General features: G+C 45.3%; 1 protein-coding gene across 2 annotated transcripts; it reads right to left on the bottom strand.

Annotated features, from left to right (window-relative positions):
- Positions 1 to 93: 93 nt before the first annotated feature.
- On the bottom strand, positions 94 to 21,804 carry THSD1 (thrombospondin, type I, domain containing 1). Of its 2 annotated transcripts, XM_009870766.1 has the most exons (4): positions 21,664 to 21,804; positions 15,761 to 16,726; positions 6,151 to 6,309; positions 94 to 1,466 (listed from the first exon to the last, which is right to left on the bottom strand). In XM_009870766.1, exons 1-4 carry the CDS (start codon positions 21,719 to 21,721, stop codon positions 94 to 96), a joined length of 2,556 nt encoding a protein of 851 aa, XP_009869068.1. In that variant the 5' UTR covers positions 21,722 to 21,804. The 2 variants fall into 2 exon arrangements, with proteins under 2 accessions (XP_009869068.1, XP_009869069.1); XM_009870767.1 differs by lacking the exon at positions 6,151 to 6,309.
- Between the last annotated feature and the right edge of the window lie 431 nt (positions 21,805 to 22,235).

The raw sequence follows: 22,235 nt of genomic DNA, 5'->3' as shown, positions 1-22,235 counted from the left end.
AATCCAATTCTTGCTTCTCCTTCCACCAGAAGCCAACAGATCCTGCGGATCCTCTCCCACGCACACCCCTCCTGCTGGGCTGCAACGAGCTGCTCAGATCACCAGCTTCTCAATGCTTAAAGTACTTGTTTCATCCTCTTCGTTTGAGCCAAAATAGCCGGGAAGGTCGATCATCTGCTGCTCTGCCTCCGTTAAACCAAAAGTAGTATTGTCATAAAAGGCAAACTCAGGGTCCAAGGGGAAGCTCTGGCACTTGTCCCTTCGGTACTGGGCAGGGCTTAGGCTCAGGCCTCTCTGGGCATTATCTCTGCCAGCTGAGCCTGCTTCTTTCCGCCACGTGCCTCTGGGGTTGGGTGAAGGGCCCCTCTTACTCCGACTGGGCTCAGGCTTATCAGCTGTTTTCTCCTGACCTGGCTGGCGGTCAGTGACCAGGTCCAGCTTCTTCACCGGGGGACCTGCCCTCTGGTGGCACTTTGTGCCATGGCCCTGTGGTTCGCAGGCCGGTGCAGCGCCATGGGGCTGGTCCAGCTTTTCACATGTTGGATTAGCGTTTCTCGATTTCGGCCGCGTTCTCTCCTCCAAACCCTGGTCCCAAGTTCTGGTCCTGGAGTTGTAGAGAGGAGTCTGTCGGGGGGTGAGGGTGGACATGCTTCTCTCCCTGAAGGGCCTGGCCTTTTTAGTTTCATGGAAACTGGCTGTTCTTCTAAACTGTGGGTTTCTGTGACAGCCCCTCTCGAGCAAGTCCCCTCTGTTGTCCTGGTGCTTGAAATGAGCTCTTCTTATCAAGGTTTGGGTAGGGCTCACTGCAGGATTAGCCTGTGAGAACGGAAAATCCAGCCTAGAGTGAGAGCTTTCCCCCAGGAATTTGGGCTGACTGCCTGGCTGGTCCAGAAATGGAGATTTGATCCTAAATTTGTTTGCTGCTGCCTCCTCTTGGTTTTCCCCGCTGAGGGGAAGCATCGTGGTGGCACCAACAACCGTGTCCGTGAGGGGATTCTGAGAGACGTGGTACACCTTGGTGGTCTCAGTCAGGCCTTTCTTCTTCATCTCTTTCAGCTGCTGCTGTGCCAGGCGGTAGCTGAAAATCGGAGGAATTATTTTTTGAGCGTTTGGCTGGAAGTTCTCACTTCCAGAGGCATCGTCTTCTTGGGCAAACTGGAGGCTTCGCCTGTAGGTCAGAGGAATGTTAACAGGGGCATCCCCTCCTTCGGCAAAGCTGTCCCGCTGCTTGTTTCCTTGGCAAATGTTCTCTTCATCCGAGTTTTTGCGGAAGCCAGGGGAGTGGACGGAGTTTCGTCGGACAGCAGCGCTGCACTTCTGAGTTCTGCAGAGCTTCCTCCAGAGGGTGATGAGGACGGTGGCAAAGATGATGAACAAGCATAAGGAGATACCTGTGATGGTAACTATATTATTTGCTTTCTGGTCCTCTCCTGGCTGGACAGAGGGTGGGGTGGGCGGCTTGATAGCTGTAAAAAGAGCACACACGTCTGTCAGAGTTGCACTGTCATCAGCATTTTGCTATTTTAGGATGGATAATTTACTACAAAGGGACTGCAATTAAAACAGTACAGGGAGTTAAAATTTTCTTGTTTCAGATGACTTGCTATTAATGACTTCAAACTGGCAGGAACAGATCTACTTACTTAAACCAAGGCTGCCACGGACCTTTTAAATGTAATCATTACTTTTGCCTGTTCTGCCATTTCCATAAGGCACTCCTAAACATGTGTAAAATCGGATAAGAGCATTTGCCCTCCTTTATGACGTACATTAAGATTCCCTGGTGAAAAGTGCCACAAAAGGGGTAAAAATAACTTAACCGGGGCTAGTACTTTAGGTATCACTTTAAAATTATTTTTAGAGTAGCTTAAGTGGGTGTGAGAATCACAGTGAGTTTGAAGAGCAGAGAGGCAGCAGTAGCAGAGGCAATGTAACTTTTCTAGGCAATCCTCTGAGGATGCTTCTTCCACCACTGTCCAGCATTGCAGCCCCAAGGGACAAAACCTTCCCCATCACAGCAGGCTCTTATCTGAGCAGAAGCCATTGCTCTGGTGTCCCTGGCATTGTGACACTGACACTCTCTGTCATGGACTGGAGATGGGCCTTCAAACGGAAAAGAACATCCTGCAAACCTGTAACGTGAACAACTCAGAGCTTTGCACAGCCCTACTTAAACCTCTCTCTGTACACACCACCGCACTACAGACAGCTGAAGCAATGAGAGATTAATACTTCTTTTTTTGGATGAGGTCTCCAGCATTTCAGTGGCAGTCCTGAGCAGAAAACAGCACGGTTGATGGATTAATTGGTCTAGTGGATAATTTGAGCATCATGTAGCACTCACTTCCCAACTTTAGGCTATGAAAATGCTGTCAGAAGACAAGGCTGCTCAGTGTGGTCAGCTCAGTCCTGGGCTCCCCAGTTCAAGAAGGACAAAGAACTATTGGAGAGAGTCCAGTGCAGGGCCACTAAGATGATGAGGGGGTTGAAGAACCTCCCATACGAGGAAAGGCTGAGAGAGCTGGATCTGTTCATCTTGGAGAAGAGGAGGCTGAGGGGAGGTGTCGTCACTTCTTATAAGGGATGGGTGTCAGGAGGATGGGTCCAGACTCTTCTCAGGGGCATCCAGTAACAGGACAAAGGGCAATGGTCACAAAAAGCAGGAGATTCAAATTAAACATAAAGAAATACTTTATTTTTAAGGTAAAGGAGCACTGGAACAGGCTGCCCAGAGACGTTGTGGAGTCTCTGACACTGGAGACTTTCAAAATCCACCTGGACATTTCTTGAGTGATCTGCTCTAGGTGATCCTACTCTGGCAGGGGATTTGGACTAGGTGATCTTCAGAGGTTCCTTCCAACCCCTAACATTCTGTTATTCAGTGACAAGAGCTGACCACGAAGCTGTGAGCTCAAACTGATCCACTTAATTTTCTTCCAGTCTCTAGTTTGATCCAGAACTCAGAGCCTTCCTTCGGGGTGACAGGCAATCCTGCCTGCACCACAGTGACTGTCCAGCCATAGGAAATGCATCTGCAGAAGAATGAGAAGCAGACACCACGTACTTCACATGATCCAGAAGAACATTCATTCAACAACAGGCTGGAAGCACAGCTAGTGGGTGTGTAGGATGCACAAATATACTGACAAGCACAGGCGAGAAGGTCTCAGGCTGCCGTGGTAACAGATATCCAGGTGCGAGAAGGGCAGGAGACTCATTTCTTTGACTCAGAGCTACCTGACAGCACAAGACCATTGAAAAATCCTGCCGTGGGATTAACCTTGATCTTCATGTCACTCTGAGAGCTCAACACGAGCATAAAGAACAAGACCACTGCCCACTGAATCTTTTTTGGAGGATCCCTGAAACTTGCATTCAGCCCAATGCCATCACGCCTGGTGCATGGAGCGCTGCTGTTCTGAGGCCCTGAACGGGAAGCAAACACACTGACCTCCAGGGAGAAGGCAGGACCAGCATTTGCCTAGTTCAGTACCACCACAGCAGAGCAACTCATTCATTCCTCATCCTTCTTTCAGTCTCACAGTTGACTTCTAAAGACTCAGTTTTCTATCTGTAATGCACGCTGTGCTATATCACCTGGAGGTGAAAGCTAAGAGCTAGCAAATAGCTAGGCTTGAAACAAGACTTAGTCAATCAGGATTGCTTCTCTCCACTTGATGTACCTCTGTCCTTAGACTGTGTGCTAGTTTCGTTTATTCAGCCATTTGCTCCATCTGCTGGACTAATGACTGCAAACATAGTTATGCCAGAAAAAAAAGTTTTCCTGCTTCGGAAAGGCGCGGACAGTCAGGGGGTGGGGAGGAATAACACTCCCAGCCTGAGATCAGACAGTAGATGAACACCATATCATCACAGTGTCATGTCACTTCTCAAGCAACCTAAGATTCAATGAGATGTAATCACGTAGGTGATCCTGTAAAAGAAACTGCCTGACATGGGAACAGAAGGATTGGAAACCAAATGCAGGAGAGAAGTGAGGTAGTTCCTCCAGATGATCCCACAGCAATGGGTGCAGATGCAGGCCTCCTGTGCATCTGGGTTTTTCCTATATAAACCCTCTTTATTAACCCAGAGACCCTGCTGGCATTTGAGGATTATTCTGGCCTGCTGAGTGTTGGCAGACAGTAACTCCAACCAGACTGCCATGGGCAAGTGCACCACACATGCACAGGACAGCTGACCCCTCTGGAATCCACCATAAGCCTTACACAGTTGCACACCTGCATGGAAAGAGAGACACCTCTGAGAAGCACCAGAGAGGCCCTTCTGAGTCACCTCTGTGCATGTAAGGCAAGGTGCACACCCAAATGACACGTCCAGCACATGCTCTGTGTACACACGCTCTCCCCCTGGGAGCTCTGTGGATCAGGACTGATCTCTACGCTTCAGAGGAGTGGAGTGAAAAAAAAAAAGCAGTCCTGCCCTTTTCCTGCTCCAGCTACACATTCCCCCCATCCGCTGCCCTTCCTATTTCAGTGGCACAAACACTACAGCAGCCATGTGAAAAACAACTCCCCCACATCCCCAAACTGTCCATTTTTTTAGCTGTCTCCTTTCCAGTTCTCCACATTTCACTTTGGCCAGCACAAAGAAGTGCACAGAAGCAGCCAAAGCAAGGGGAAAGGCCCTGCTCACTTTGTACCGGCTTAAATTGTCCTGTTGAATCATAGCCTGAGAGCCCAGGAGCCTGCACCGCCCCTGGGCACCTTTCCTTTCTCATCCCTGCCCTGTTGTACTTGTGGGACACAAAGGTGTTGGAGCTTGCAGATCAGTTTCTGAGCAGATGGATCTCAGAATCACAAAATCACCTAGACTGGAAAAGACCTTTAAGATCACCGAGTCCAACCATTCACCTAACACTGACAATTCCTCGACTAAACCGTAGCCCTAAGCACTATATCTACCCAACTCTTAAATACCTACAGGGATTGGGACTCCATCACTGCCCTGGCCAAACTGTTCCAATGTCTGATAACCCTTTCAGTACATAAATTCTTCCTAATATCTAATCTAAACTTCCATTGGCGCAACTTGAAGCCATTTCCTCTTGTCTTATCACTTGTTACTTGGTTGAACAGACCAGCCCTCATCTCTCTAAATCCTTTCAGTTAGATGTAGAGAGCAATAAGGTCTCCCTTCTGCCTCTTTTTCTCCAGGCTAAACAACCCCAGTTCTCTCAACCACTCCTCCTAAGACATGTGCTCTAGATCCTTCACCAGCTTTGTTGCCCTTCATTGGACAAGCTCCAGCACCTCAATGTTCTTCTCATAGTGAGAGGCTCAAAACTGAACACAGTACTCAAGATGCAGCCTCACTGGTGCCAAGTACAGGGGTAAAATCACTTCCCTGGTCCTCTGAGACCCCTCGGTGTCAGCATTCTCCTTTTCAGCAGGGAGTTTGCAAGAAGCAAAAGTTTTGCATGGACTGAGCAGCAGCATCCCATTAAAAAGGGGCCAGTTCTCCTGCCTCTCACACTGGCTGCAGGCACCTGGCTACGGCGCTGACACAACCCCATCCAGCCTCACTGGAGTGGTGCAGCTGCTGTAATGCCTCGTTGCCTTACAGGAGGCTCAGGTCTCTGGTATCTGGACCCACTTGCCACCCACCAGTAGCAGCCAGCTTGCTGTGTCACTGGCCAAGAGCAGTGGCAGGTTGGAGCAGGGAGAGATCTGGCTCTATCACCTCAAAAATCTCCAAGAATGGGAACCTCACACTGCAGGTCCCAGCTGGAACCAGATTATCTTTTAATAGGTCTTCACTTTTTAACAGGTTTCCACTGCCTGGAATCTTTGGCCTTTGGTAGTGAAAACATTCTGCTAGCCCCAAGATCTCTCCTTCAGCCCTTCACCACTCCCTGGCCATGCTGAAGGTTTTAAACCCCTTCCATGGCAGCCACAGCACTCAGAAATCTACCTTATGCCTTGGAGCCCTGTCTTCAGCTGTCCCACAAATGCATGTAGGCTCTCAGCCTACTCCCTCAACCGCAGGAAGGTGACACCCTCCCAAAACCAACACGACCGAAGGAGAGATCAGATGCTTCTACTTTACAAAGCCTTTATAACAACAGGCCCTCAACTTTTGCCAGGGCAGACACGCAACCGCGGGGAAGAGGACAGCAGAGCTACGTACACAAACATTCCTCCAGTGAGCACAAGGAAGTCTCCCTCGGGGATCCAGCGCAGCCTGGCTTTGCGGGCGAGGAGGTGGGGCACTCTCGGAAGCGCTCCCGGACACCGTCCCCACAGGTGACGCTGCAGGGGCTCCACGGCTGCCACAGACTCCACGTTTCTGCAAATGCACAAGCTCACAGCAATGAGGAACACATCTACCTCCCTACCTTTAAAGACACAGCTGTTATGTCTTTTATTTAAGAAAACCACTAATAAATAACCAAACAATGCAAACAGCAACACCAGAAGAGCAAGCAGCAATCAGGGATCTGATCCTGTTCCCACTGGAGTCTGGGGAAATGCTCCCACTTTTTTGTTTTTTCCTTTTTTCACTCTAGTGCCAGCCAGCGACACAGTGGTCAGTTAACTGAGGCTGGCAGGACCTGCCTGGAACAACAGCAAATCCAAATCCATCCACAAATCTTTGAAATGGGTTTGTAATTTATATATTAATCCAATCCCTGCCTCACAAATAATGCTTTTACAGGAGGATAACTTCACTGACTTAAGTGTAGCTACTCCTGATTTATGTGATTATGAAAGGCGGATAAGCCTACAAGCCTAATGAAACAGCAATACTGTTTTTTTTCTTTTTATTATCTTCTCAGCACACAAATGTGTTACTGAATCATTCATTTGACAGCTTACAGACCCCTACTGTTCTACTGCTTATGGCTAGGCAATCAACTCAAGGTGAAACTTTGCAGGTTCATTTATTTAAGTGGAAGTAGACTCCGGTTCTACCTCAAACATATTTTTTTAATGGGTAATGAAATCCCTCTTTTGCTTAGAAAACATCATCATCTGGTGTTCAACACTCAAACTTTACAGCAGCAAGAACACAAAGAGAGAAAGAGACTATTCCTGCCTATATCTGACAGCTCTGATACTGATGCAGGAGCACAACTTGAAATTCCAAACTGATGCAAAAATCCAGGTGCAACCTTAAAGGATAAAAACCCCGGGGAGACTCCTATAGGTCAGTTGACTTGGTGGCCTAATTTTCAAATCTGCCAGGAAGAAAAACAACAGACCACTTAAATCGATTTAGCTGCTCACAGATAAAGCAGAAAATCAGGAAAAAAAAAAAAGGAAAAAAAAAGGTAGATCAGGTTTGTTAAAGTTTGCTCTTCTAAATAATTTACAGTGTTGCTACTGCCACGACAGGTCATGATCTGTAATTTCATTACACAGCTGCTTTGCTGCTCGCACCCCTGAAGCTCCCGATCTGTGACCAAGTTCCAACATTAAAGAACTAGACAGGGTTGCAAGACTGGAAATGGCTTCGTGACTTCATGTCACATTGGTTACTGTATTGTTCATTGTGTGTTATTATTTTTAAAAGTCTCTAACAAAGATAAATACAGCTGCGTTTTAATAAATATGAAATTTTAACTGCTTTGGGCCCTGTCCTACCAATTTTTGTGAACACACTAGTATGAATAACGTTAATGTGAGACGGGTAACAGAACCAGCAGGGCCGCTCTCCCGCGTGCAGGCACTCACCTGCACGGCAGGATGGGGCCCAGAGGTTTTGAGCTTCCACTTGCACCGTCAGCCAATGCCGTAAAGCGTGTCTGGGCACACACCCATGCACAGCTGTGTGCACGCATGTTCGAGAACGCCTGCCTCACCTAATGCAGAGTAGAATCAGAGAATCGTTTAGGTTGGAAAAGACCTTTAAGACCATTGAGTCCAACCATTAACATAGCAATGCTAAGTCCACAACTAAATCATGTCCCTAAGCACGACATCTACGTGTCTTTTAAATATCTGTGGAGATGGTCACTCCGCCAGTTCCCTGGGCAGCTTGTTTCAATGCTTGACAACCCTCTCGGTGAAGTTTTTCCCAATATCTAATCTGAACCCCCACCGGTGCAGCTTGAAGTCATTTCCTCTTGTCCTATCACTTGTTACATGTGGGGAGAGACCAACGTCACCTTTCAGGTACTTGCAGAGAGCGGTAATGTCTCCCCTCAGCCTCCTTTTCTCCAGGCTAAACAGTCCCAGTTCCCTCAGCCGCTGCTCGTAAGACCTGTTCTCTAGACCCTTCATCAGCTTCGTTACCCTTCTTTGGACACACTCCAGCACCTCAATGTCTTCGTTGTAACGAGGGGCTCAAAACCGAACTCAGCATTTGAGTCGCAGGTAGTAGAGACGGGCATGGCAGGACAACCCCATGATGGTGCTGCAGGTTTAAGCCCACACAACACCCAGTGACCTCCCTGGCTATTTGCCACCACCTCTGCCACAATATTGCGATATCCGTGATCCCAGGCTCTTTCACTTTGTGCTCTTTGTGCACCTCTCTGCTTTCATCCCTCTCTCTCTGGAGCTGGAGAGCTGCTACAGCAGGGGAGAGGAGCCCAGAGGCAGGTTGAGCTTTCACACTCCTCCAGTTCGCAGCCCTGTCAGTTCCCACTGAAGTGTGAAACGGAGCAAGACTGGGTGGTGTGGGGTGTCAGGAGGAAAGAGAGTCAGAGGATGCCAAGGAGCAGGGAACTGAGGAAGTTTGTTGGAGTAAGGAGTCCCTCAAAGGTACAGATCCTGGACAGTCGCAAAATCACATCAAGTAGCGAGCAGAGCTATTACTGAGAGCAGCAAGAAAAAGTGGCCATAATCAACAGTCAGTCAAGGGCTCACTGATCCCTCCTCCAACAGACTTCACGGCATCACAGAATTTGGGGTTCTCAAAACACTTTTCTCCATACCACTACCATGAAAGACGTCAGCAGTGTCCCTCATCACTGGCAGAGTGAGGCAGGCGACTGGAGAAGCACTGCCTCCTCACTGCCTCCTACTTTTATGTGGACAGCTTGGTGAGTCCCTGACATAATTTCCAGTGCTGTGTGATCTAACACATTTCCCTCTCTCCACATTCCCTGCTCATCTAAACTTCTGTTAATTACAGTCAGATATAGAGCGAGACCCAGAAAGGTTATAGTTGCCTCCAGTGCTAATCCTGGTGGCGGTGGAGGGTGCCTGGCAGTCTCTGCATTGATGCCTGTGGGCTTCAACGTACAGGAACATTTAGGATGAGTAATTTTCGAACTTTGACGTCAAACCTATGATGTGCCCATTGCTCCAGGGCACTCTTCACTAACTTTGGCTTCAGCTGAGGGCTCAGAGTTCCTTAGCAAAAACACTTGGCATCCATAGCTTTGGGGCTCAGAATATGCGCCCTAAGCAGCAGGAGAGCAGGAAATGCTCCAGCTCCCATGAAAGATGTGAGATTTAAACGCCTGGAACTTGCTCTGCAACATCCTGCAATTACCAGAACGTAACAGAAAATGAAACGTAATTTATTCTCCCCCAAGGAAACAAAATGATTAACCTCCATTTAAGACAAACCAGATCCAAAGCGCCAGGAGAAAAACCAGAAGGTATGCACTGCAAACTAGCTCTAATAAGTGTGATTTTTTTCACATGCAATTGAGGAATCAATTATCAACGTGAAGACATCTAACCGATGCGTTAGTCTGAAATTGCTGACAGTTGGCAGATCTACCAACATGAAAGATAAATGCAATTAACTGTGTTAATTGCTGCTCTGCATAAATATTTCCCCTCAAATTTCTGCGTTCGTAAGACTTCGAGCATTAGGAAGAAACTTGTACACTGAAAGGGTTATCACAGACCAGAACAGGCTGCCCAGGGAAGTGGTTGCATCGTCATCCTTGGATATGTTTAAAAGTTGTCTAGATATGGTGCTCAGGGACATGGTTTAGAAGCTATCACTAAGTTAATGGTTGGCCTCGATGATCTTAAAGGTCTTTTCCAACCGAAATGACTCTATGATTCTGTGCAGCACTATCCAATAGCACGGTTAGAGGGATGCTCAGCACCATCCTTCCAGCCTGACACACGTCACGGTCCTAAGCACTTCAAGACCAGTGATATGGGATAAAATCACTAATTATTTCTAGATTCTACGATTCTGTTTACAGGGTTGTGTAAATGCCTACGCCAGCCTGAGGGATTGCAGGGTATCTGTAGAAACTGAGATCAGTTTTGAGGTCCCAAGACTGGGTGTACACACACTGTATTGGAGTTTGGGTAAGATCTGGGAAAACGCCCTTCTCGCTGGTTTCATGTTTCTCTATTTCCATGGAAATGAAGTCTGGGTGCACTGAAATGGTGGCATGCTCCAACAGGTTACCCAGTTGGACAACAAAAGGACTAGGATCCCTTTAAAGAAAGAAAACCTAGACTTCACCTGGGCAAATTACAGTCTACTCCTTACAAACATGCATCCTGAAGAACTGTGGAAGCACAACCTAAAATTTTCTTTTTCAGAAGCTAACAGCTATCCCAGTGTGTCCGATTATATTGTCTGATTTATTCCTAAAGTGCAGGGGGTGTGGAGATGAAGCATTCACTGACACAGGAGATGTGGATGAGGTACAAACCAGCCCTGGCATAACCAGATCCCTTGTATCCCCGTTTCTAAATAAATGCATGCCAGGTGCAGATTCAGGCAACAGAGCTAACTGGTTCCCAGACTTTCCTACAGATAATAGGCAGGCCAAATTCACATGGTCTTATTCAGGGAGCAAGGGTTTGATGGAAATTGCATATCCCTGTGTGATCCCTAGATATTTCACTTACTCCTCTCCCCCCTTACTGACTGCTTTTTCCTTCAGAAGGTCTTCCCCTGCTTTCCTCCCTTCCCTTTGCTGGCAACAGCTGCACTGGTTATGCCATGCTGACCTCCCAACAGCTTTCTTTTTGACAGTTCGCAAAAGTCAGATGAACGAAACTGATCTCCGCTGTTGGCAACTGCAAGAGACTTCATGGGGAGTCACATCAAAGTTGAAATTGGTCTCTGGAGTGTAACTAAGAACTGTAAAAGAAAGTTAATTAACATCACAGATACGAAGAAAACATGCCCATTTTAATGCTGTAGCATTACTGATTAATTTTATCAGTCTCATCCCAAATGCTTCAAGTGGGATAGAGGTTAGGTCATGGAACAGAAGTCTCCATGCTGGGGACACTTAAATCCTCACTGAGAAAAGCACAGGATAAAGCACTGAAAAGAATGAGCCCGCAACGTGTCTGTTGCTGGGCAAGATGATCTAAAGGAGTTTCCTACCTCAGACATTCAAATAATCCGTTCAAATGCAGGGAAATAAAATAGCTGCATGACTCTAAATCACCTGTGTGAAAAGTTAACACCCCACTGAGATGAATGAAGTGACTAATATCTCACTGTTACTCTTTCACAGGTTCTCCAGCTGGAGTCCACAGAAAGCTGCACAAGCGCTGGCTCACATTTAATAGGTGTACTCCCTACCTTTAGTAGATATATTCACAGTCTAAGATAGCACAGGCTGGAGAAGCTGATGCCCTGGCCTGCCTGCAGCCACCGGGAACCTTCTCCTTCCTACTCCAGACACAAGCCAGATTCCTGTTCCACAGGCTGTACTAAACCTGGCTGGGTTGAGAAGCAAAGAACAGGACTGACAGAGGGTCAGGAATATAACTGATGCCTGATCTACAGAAATTGGGTGTGGCTAAATAATCTTCTTTTATCTCATCCTCTGTGGTTCGGATGAAGATAATTTTAATGATTTAGGATCTTTGATCTTTTACAAGACAATATCTCTGCTTAATAATAATAGAGCATATGCTAAATGAGGTAAGAACTGGCTGAGTGACAGATTTGATATGCAATTGTCAACAGAAAACCATCCCCGAGTGAGAATGCATTTGGAGAGATTCCAAAGGGATTAGTGTAAGGCTCAGCACTGTACAATGCTTGCCTAGTTGACATAAAAATAAATATAAAACCATTACTGAGAAAACATGTCATTCCCGTGGTGTCATAAGCAGATAGTGCAGTTGTAAGGAGCAATGTAGGGTACTTGCTAAGTTAGGATAACTTAAGCGAAGTAGATCATAAACAGGCAAAATAAAAAAGGTAGGAAGAATGAATACAAATCGTACCTGCAGGATGGCAGACCACATACTGAGAGGTCACAAACAAAAACAGCTCAAGAGAAGTTTACACGGCAAAAGTTATGTCAAAATTAGCTAATGCAATTAGTGGAATGAAAGCAGAGGCAATGGTAAGGAGCTCAAGCAGCATCAGTGAGAAGGATGTTTGAACACAGCACCCAAAGCTGGTAGTCCCATCGTCAAATAACAAGGAGTATTTAAAATAACAGAAACTGAGCTGAAGAGAGCTGGAGAATTAATCAAATCCTGAAGAAGATGCCTTCCAATTAAAGACTCAATCTTTTCAGCTTATTCAAAAAGAACACTGAGATAATTTGGAAGGACTGAGATGATCTGGATGTGCAAATGCCTTCACAAGGGGAAGACAGTTGGATAGGAAACAGCTGTCTCCTCTAGCAGAGAGCAGCAGAGTAAAACCCAGTCTCGAGGGGATGAATCTTAGTTACAAAACACACAGATTTTCCTTTTTCAAAAAAATTTTAAAAAATATCAGAGCACAGTATTCAGAGAAATTACCAGAAGGGTCTCTGTTTTGTGGAGCCTTCAACAAAAGGCTGGATAACTCTCTGGAGGATAAGCAGCAGTCGAATGCGAAGACCAGCCGTGGGGCTCAGCACCAGGGGAACTGGATGAAAAGCAACGGCCCGTGCTGCACGGGAGCCCAGGCTCGAGGATTTATCACCTCTCCTCGCTTCAACCTGAGTGACTTCAGAAGTCCAAAGCAGACAATAAGTGACTTGAGGAGCGGCACCTGGTGTGCAGCAGCCATACATTTTGCACAAGCAGCTACCGGGGGTCTGAGTCTGAGTGGAGTGAGAGGGCAAGGAGGGGGCTTTCCGGAGCAGCCGGGCACGGATGGCCATTGCAGGCAGCGCAGGTTCCTTCTGCCTGTCGTGCCTTCAGGGTGATGCGCCCCTGCCAGAACGCCCTGCTCTTTTCAAAAGCTGCCTGCGGGCTTTGAAGTCTTGCAGATACCAGGCACAAAGTCAGATGTGCTGCAGTCTAATTAATTTCAGGCTGACATTTTATTTACGTCTACGCAGTGTGGTTTTGCTTTCATCGGCTTTGTAGATTTGACACTTCTAACTTGGCAGCTATTGACTTAACTCCGCTCTGCACAGGCGTAGCCTGATTTCTTCGGCTGTGGTTGTAAGGATGTCGGGGAACCGAGGAAACAAAGCAGGTTGCAGGGAGTCATTGCTTAAGGTGGATCTCATCAATTAAAAGTCAATTCTTGAGCATAGAAGCATATCTATGTCATATCCTAGGTATTCATCTGTCAGGGTAATTATGTAAATCATATCAGTGTAACATACCACCCAAGCACAGAGAAAGAATTGGAATTCTCTTTTCCTTTTTCCTGGAGAATTATCTCCATTAAGAAAAGAATATGCTTTCATTTTTAGATAGACTTTCTTATGCCAAAGGAAGAGAGAGAGTGCCAACAGAGAACGCAGATGGGAAGTTAAGATGAAGAACTACGTAGTGAATTTGGCATGTGGTGAAAATAGAGGTCATTTTTAGTACAGAGTGTTAATTAAACAGCTAACAGTTTTAGAATCTATTAAATAGTACAAAGTAAGACCACACGATACCAGGAACCTAATTACGGCAGGCTGTGTCCGGACTGTGTGCTACAGAGCATGTCCTACACTCCTGGTCTCCTGATGATCCTGCCCAGACACCTGCCCACAAAATGCAAGGTCTGGTTTTTGTCTCGAGTTCTTGCACTTCCTTTTCAGAGAGACCAGGGTGGAGAGGTATAGAAAATGGTGTCTATCTATCTCACACCTTTCAACCCAAACTCTTCAAAGTATGCAGACGGGAAAGACTAATTCACTACCTATGGACAGAAGGTTGCTCCTGACGAGAACGTTTACTTTTCCATTCTAGGGTGTAGGCAACACAATCTAAACCAACTCAACTCCAATCCCCCCGTGCACATACAGCTCATCCCTCACTGCAGTCGCCTTTCACAAACGAGGGATGAGAGTCTCATTTGGCTCATCTGCCTCCTCTGCCATGATGCCGTGATTTGTAGACTCTGCCAAACCATGGGCTGCCACGTCTGAAGCTACGGCTGCATATGAAGTATAGATACAAACAGAATGTAAAGCTACAGTGCTGAAGAATGGGCCCAAGCTCTATCTTGTGATCATACTTAACTCCTTAACCTTGACCATTCATGTTCCTGGACGTGGTTTTGGCTTCTGCCAACAAGCACTCTCCCAGACCATGCCTGGTCATCACAGAATGACAGAATGTTAAGGGTCGGAAGGGACCTCAAAAGATCATCTAGTCCAGCCCCCCTGCCAGAGCAGGATCACCTACAGTAGGTCACACAGGAACGTGTCCAGGCGGGTTTTTAATGTCCAACTAGACTCTGCCCCATTGACTACAATGCTCTGACTTCCTTCCCTTCAACCAATTAGCGACCCACCTCACTACTTGGTCATCCAGCCCACACTTCCTCAGTTTACCTATGAGGATGTTGTGGGAGACGGTGTCAAATGACTTGATGATACCCAGATAGACCACATCCACTGCATGCCCACCATCCACCTGGTTATGTCTTCATAAAAGGCTATCAGGTTGGTCAAACATGACTTCCCCTTGGCAAAGCCATGCTGACTGCTCCTAATAACCTTCTTATCCTTGATATGTCTAGAGAAAGCGCCAAGGATGAGTTGTTCCATCACCTTTCCAGGGATGGAGGTGAGGCTGACTGGTCTGCAGTTACCTGGGTCATCTTTCCTGACCTTTTTGGGTTGGTCATGGCCCAAAGGACTATGCGGACCACAGACTGTCCCTAGCTGGCAGCCTGTATGACTAATCTTTCCTGTGAAGAAAAGCTTAGCTATACAAATGTGACCCACGATCTGCCAAGTGGCCTCATAGGTCAAAAAATATACCCTTATCTGTTTTAAGCAGCAGAGGCATGTCTGGAAAGGCCACTTGAAAAACCCGCAAGCTGTCCAAGTGTCTTTTGCTGTGGCTACTTCCTGATTCACCTCACCAAAATCTGTGATCTAACAGGTAGGACTATAAACTCCTACAGCAAATGGGCTAGAGAAAAAGACACTCAGGTGAGGATTCAGCCCATGTATCTTCTATATCCATGAATCACCCTTGTGAGATGCCTGCCTCTCTTGACTAAAGATCTAGACAACTACTTAATGTTGGACCCTTGGCATTTAGACACTTAGATGTCAGACTAATTCTACCTTTAGTGTCTCCAATAGGCCAAATATACTGCAGTAGCTTCCTACTCCACTGAGAGGGCCAAGTTTCAGTTCTACCCTGACTAGATAGACACATCACTCAGAAGGCCCCAAATGGTTTCGGTTGGTACTTAGTGTTAGCTTAGCGCAGTTTTAAGCTATCACAGTGGCATTTGTTACCAAATGTCCTTGTGTATGGCTCTACACAACAGTTCACTCCATCTTGTTCCCATCTGCATATGACATTACAATTATTTTGCCTGGTGTGGGAGACCCAAGAAGTAGCTATCCAACAGGGGATTTCACAGTCAAAGCTATTTATCATTGCCCATGTTGGCTGTGAAGAGGCCAATTTTTGGCTAAAAAAGGACAAACAGGAGTACAAACCTATGTTCCTTTGGATCATCATACACTCCTTAACTCTTGTTGGGAAATGGCTTCGGTTTGAGAAGTTAATGAGGTCAAAGCAGTACTTGTTCTTCCCCACATCAAACAAAGTGCAGTTAAATTCTGTCCTGTTGTCTCCTGGGTGAAGGATGTTTTCATAGAGCCAAGTTGTTCTCTGACTAGGATGCTTGAGAGCCTCTTTATAGACGACAATTTTTCCGCTGATAGAAGTGCACGGTGGAGACACGACGAAGACCTGGACCAAAGTTTTGCATGTGGCTTCCGGTGCCACAACCAGTCTGTATCCAAATTTGTGGAGGAGATCTATGGGTCCTATGGAGGCAATGACGGAATGTGTTTCTAACGATTTCAGTAACACAGTGATGTATGTTTCTTGACCAACAGGCGGGCAGTCAATCTCTACCCACTGGGACCTAGAGAGCGGGATTCCTTTGCTAGTTCTAATGCCCAGAGTCTCATCAGAGCTTACTCTTCCAAATTCATAAAGGGTGCTGGTGAATATCACATCCAGCAAAACCACTGTCTCACTCATGGCACACAACTGCACATTTGTAAAAAGTCCAACCTGAAGGGAGCTCCCAAGCACTTCTGAACTCCTGTTCAAATCAATGTGGAATACAGGCCACTCCACGTGGAGGGTGGACGGGCTTCTTCTGCTCCACTGGACAGCACTGCTGTTATCGCTGGGAGAGACCATTGCGAACAAGAAGTCCCCAGCACTCTTGAAATGGAAACACTCAAACTCTACTCTCCCCTGGGACTGATTTGCTGGAAGCTGTTTTCTTGCAATTATCTTGTTGGTGCTGACATCCAGCAACAGGATGGACAGATGCTCTGCTGTCACATTACCACCGGTAAAGAACTGATATTCCACAGACACTGTGTCATTGCTGAAGGCTACGTGACCCGGGCGCTCCAACAAGAGATACTCCACTTCGCCAAGAACTGAAAGAGAAAGCGGTGTCACAAGAGTATTAACAACCAAAGAGACAACTGATTGTTTATCTACCTACCTTATGGAAGAAAAAAAATATTTATAAAGTGGATATTTAAGAAGTGGTTCTCAAACTTTTTTAAGCAAATCAGTTCACCAAAAAAGAAAAGAAGAATCCTAGCTATAGCAATTAAAGCTCACCACCTCTCTGTTGTGCAGGGATGTGGTCTGGAGCAGCCTGAAGTCCATTGCAGTAACATGTTCAGAAAGGTTAAAAATTAGGGTTTTTTTTAAAAAAAACAAAACAAGTTGAAAGACACAGAAAACTTTATCAGGATAGATTCTCAAACTTCTCAACTTCTTTTGCTTATAGATTCTTAAAGCCCACTTTACAGTGGACAGCTGCTGTTCCACTTACTTTAGCATGAAAAGGACAGTAGTTTCTTAATACAGAAACATGAAAAATGTCCCCCAAATTAAATAAAATAGGAAGTCTGCATGATGCTTTTTGAAGCCTCTTCTCTTGCTCTGTCTTATGAATCTTTCATTTTGCTCATTTGCATCGCAGAGACAGTTGAGTGAAAGAGCAGAAAATAACAGTGATGGTGACTGCAGCACTTTTCTTGTCTCAGATGTGGTGCAACATGTCTAAATGACATCATTTCATTATAAATGGCGCAGACTTTTTTAAAGGCACTTCTTGCATGACCATGTTTGTGCACGTTGCCAAATCATCCTGAGACATGCTGTAACTAGTGGGGATAGATGATATCTAAAGCAATGGATTGGGAAGATCACATTTCCATTCTCAGCTCAGCTAGCTTTTCTGCGTTTGCTTGAAACTTCAGAATTTCAGACACAGAAAGGTTATCTGAAAAACGAGACTGCATATATCTCTTCCAGATACAGAATGCGCTGGGAGACATCTTTAATTAATTGTCTGGGAAAAGGCTTCTGAGTCTTGGATGGAAGGTGCTACGGAAGTGTAAGACTTCAGTTAAAGCAATCCTTTCATAAGTAGTATCAAGTAACAATACTTTGCCTTGTTAAATCTGTTGCACATGTCTTAAGATTCCCTCAAAGAAAGCTTTGCTGGAAAAACATGGCAACTGCCAAGGCAAGCACTCAGCAGTCAGGAGTAGCAGGACTCGTATCATGTTAGACGCCTACCACTCTAAGCTTCAATTTCAGTTAGTCACCTTGGATTCACTTTCTTGTCAGCAGGGAAGGTTTTCGGGAAGAAATTCATCTGACCAGCTACAGACATTTACATCAGGGTGAGGGGCAGTTTCCACTATAAGAGCCTATTCCTCTCCACCAGCTGCAACACGCCCTTAAAATAACCACTTCCAACCACATCCACAGAGGCCAAATGAAGGTGGCACAGCCTTACACATATAAATCATGCACATACTCTTACACATATGCACTGTAACTGACTTTTCAGTCTGCATTTCCACAAGACGTTGCTTCATTTGGCAGATGGACCTTGCTCGTTACCACAGGGCTCTTTTGTTCTCATTCTTTCATGGGTGGTCCCATGTATTTATGACTGCACACCACCCAAAACCCATCCTGATAATGCAGAATTATTGACTTCCCCCGTAGACTCTTCTATTGTGTTCTTATTATAGTATATTACTGCACTACAAATATTAAAGAGCTTATCCTTACAATATCTCCGAAAGATGAGAGGATATCGCTATTCTTATTTAGTGTGTTAGGAACCACGGCGCAGGCACAAAGGTAAAAACAGTCAAATATCAACTAATTGTGGATGCCCTGAGAAACTCAGAACCTGAATTTAAATACAGTGGTCCTTCAGATGCCCAAAGCAGGATCCCAGCAACCTTGCTCTCAACTTGGACACTGAGAGAGTAGGAAAGAGACCCTGAATACCTGTGAAAAATGGCTCTCTGTGAACTGCACAGCAACACATTCTCCTTGCTCTTCATGTTTTGGTTCTGTCACCTGTGCCTGCACAAATCTTCCAGTCCTGTTCCCTACTGGGAACCTACTGTCACCTACTGTCAATATCTCAACTCCACTACTGCTACCACAGCTCCTGAAACTCATGAACAAACACGAAGTTCCCAGAGCTGTCTTAGAGTCTCCCAGTGAAGCAGTTGTAAGCTGCTGGGGTTTTGTTTCTTTGAACACGGGCTGCTTTTCTCTGCAAAGGATTGGTTAGATTCAACTTAGCTGAAACATTACAAGGGAAAAAGAAATCAGACCGTGGCAAAAATCCAGCGTGAAAATTTTCAACTTCAAGCTTTAAACTTGCAGCAAAAACAGTAAAGTGATAGTAATGAAAAGCGTTAATGTTTGTAACCACTCTTCAGCTGTCCCTGCTCTCTTTTACAACCATCTTGACTCTCTTGCACTATTTTTATTTTGGAACAGCTCAGACGAGGAGCGCTAACACCACTGTGTACCTGTGTGGGAGGACTGGAGAGAGGCCAGAGCACTGCCGTGCAGCTCTCACCAACCCTAACGCAGAGCACTTGGCAAGCGAGGAAAGTGAGGATTACAGGACGATGCTGTTACAGCATTGCACAGCTCCCTTTCCCCAATCTTTAGTTAATAACACAAGAACTTTGCACTCACGGACAGCCCACCTACCGCTGCTCCAAAAGGGGCCAGCCAGAACAATCTAGCTTCCATTGCAAGTCCCCTCAGCTGCCCTCCAGCCTACTGGGCACGCGTGACCGTGTCACACGCCAAAATGTGGTCCTGGATGTTTGCACGGCCAGTCAGGGGCAGCTATCATTGCATTTGTTTATTTTTGGTTGTCATTAGAATGGTCTCCCACTGAATGGAGCCTGGCCATGATGCCAACAACCTGCCAGAGGAGTCTTTGCGAGGACTCACCTGTAGAAAGATCAAAAGGAAAATCCTTGTTTTCCACGAAGACTGAGAAGAACTATTTGAGGGTGCTATTCCGATATGTATTTATTTTTAATTGTGTTCAAGCCAACTTAGGTTGTGCTGTTAGCTTGTCAGCCACCACTATCACAGAGCTAAGAAGAACAAACACATCAGAAACACTGGTAAGAAATGAGAATACTGTTTTGTTGTATGTTAGGGCTTTTTTTAGAATGGCAGTAATTTTCCAGAGCATACTGCATCATGTAAAACATAGTCTTAGTCTGCAACAGAGAAGTACATGAGTGTAATAGTTACCAAAAAATTCTGTACATATGTGATGCTCAAAGATGTGCATACACAGAACTTTTTGGAAGACATTTTCTGAATTATGGACTACCATTTAACTGGAAATAAGGCAGAAGATGATGCACCTCAAGTCTGCAGCAGAGATTTAGTTCTTTAACAGTACCTTGTAATTACTTAGGGTGCCACACTTCATAAAGTTCAGGAATAATAGTTTTTACCTCTTGGATCGACTAGTTGTGAATGCCTAGAGGACCAGCTTATCAACAACCAGTGGATATTGCAACCATTCACCTCACTTCTTAGGTTTTGCAAATTTAATACTTACCTCCTCCTCTGTGCTCCCGACTCAGTGTAGTGTTCCTAACTTAGTAAATTTTGAAGAAATGGTACTAAAAGCTATAGACAAGCATCTCCACTTCTAATGGAATTAAGTTCATCTAAAAGATGGCAATTCTGTTCTTTATACCTTCCAGTGATCCTTTGCTCTAGAGATGACATGGAGCAAGCACAGAGGCACAAGCAGCTGAGCATACTCAGTACTCAGTCATTACGTATAGTCAGATTTTTCTCACTCATATGAGGAGAACAAACTGCACACATTTTTGGTCCATTACTCTCCCTTTTAAGATATCTTTGGCTGTTTGGTGTGCAAGCTACCTGCTACCACCACTCCTTTCATGAGGGGAGACTAAAGAAACCTGCCCATTTTCTCCATGCTGTAGACATTTCAGCAGTGCACAGCTTAATCCTTTAGCATGGTTTGACAACGTACTGCAGCTGTCAGAATAATGCCTGCTTTTAAATTAGGAACTCAGTTTTCAAAAACATACGTATTATTTAGGAATTGAGTCCTGTTTTCAACATTTCTAATTCACTGTGCCATAAGGAATTAATTCCCTCTGCAAATCTATTTCCTGCTTAGTACATTCTTGGAAAAGATAAGACATCGTGCACATTATGGCCCTCAGCTTGTAGACATTTTACGGTTGTCTAACTTGAAGTGTCTCTAACCTTCCTCCTTGGCAGCTGGCAGTGAGAAAGAAGTGCTTTTTCATTCCACACATCTCAGACTGCAGATGGGTTGGAGCTGCTTTCAATGTGTGCTGATTTGTGTGTGGACTACTCAAATGAGACTGATTGCCTTTGCCTAGCTGACTAATTTTCCTTAACTAAAAGTGAATGAGTATGAACACGTTCTTTTGGCTTCTTATATGGTCTGAGGAAAGAACATCTCTGTTGTCCTCAAAAGTTCTCTAAGCTGCAGCTTAGGACCATCAGATGGGGGCTCACTCAGTCACAAGAGGTTGCCTGTACTACAGATGCTTCTATCTCAGTCAGATGTTCCTGGAGAGAAACAGGTAGTTGCATAGTGCAGTTCCACCCATCCTGGTATGGATACCTAAACTAGGTCTATCTTCCATGGTGTTCATTAAATATTGTGAAATATGAGCCTTACAAGAGAATAGAGTTCCAGTTGTTGCTTCGAACACAGCCAGACCCTCAGTGATACCCATGGAAATATGTTCATTTATCTTGTTTATTTTTCTGGGCAAATTTACAGCAGGGAAGGTTCCTGCCACTCTGATCTAAAGAGACAGTTTATGCAAGTCGTATTTTCCTCCTAAATATTGCATCAGGTCTGACTACATTCTGTGCTTATCAGTGGTAGCCTCTGTGGCATCTGATTTCAACACATCACCTGGAAACAGCGCCATCCAAAACCACCTTATGAACACATATCTCACCGTTTTCCCTTGATAGCTCTAGTACTCACCATAGTCACAGAGCACTACTAACAACAGATTTGAAAAGTCTTTCAGCATCTGTTTCATTCTGACCAGTGAGATCCCAGGTCCTTTTACTCCTCATGTCCTTATTCAAGTCCAAAGTGCAGGCACTTTTTTTCCAAGAAAACCTGAAAGTTAAAAAATTACAGCTGGGTTGATTCTGCTTTATAAAATACAAGGAGGAAGACATCCCACTAATAAGTAAAAAAGATACACTATTAATCAACACTTTTCTCCCATTTACTTAAAAATTTCTAATACTGTATCAATGGATCTGAACAAGCACAACTACAATTCACTGTACAATAAATTTTTCCTCCTGAGCCAGAAGAACAAAGACAGGTCACAAAGATTTACCTTTGCACTGCAGTAACCGCTGCTGTGCGTGTCTTACATTAAGATCAAGGCTCGCGATAGTGAAGTAACAAGTATTTTGTACAAGATGTAACTGTGATCTCAGCACATATCAATATTGGAGATTGACTGCTGCTACACAATTCATATTGCTGTCAACTGCTTTCAAGAATGAAAGAGACTCATCAAAAAACTACCATTTTGG

The sequence above is a fragment of the Apaloderma vittatum genome, unplaced genomic scaffold (assembly GCF_000703405.1).
Source record: "Apaloderma vittatum isolate BGI_N311 unplaced genomic scaffold, ASM70340v1 scaffold3256, whole genome shotgun sequence".
NCBI lineage: Eukaryota > Metazoa > Chordata > Aves > Trogoniformes > Trogonidae > Apaloderma > Apaloderma vittatum.
This window is presented reverse-complemented; position numbering and strand designations above follow the sequence as displayed.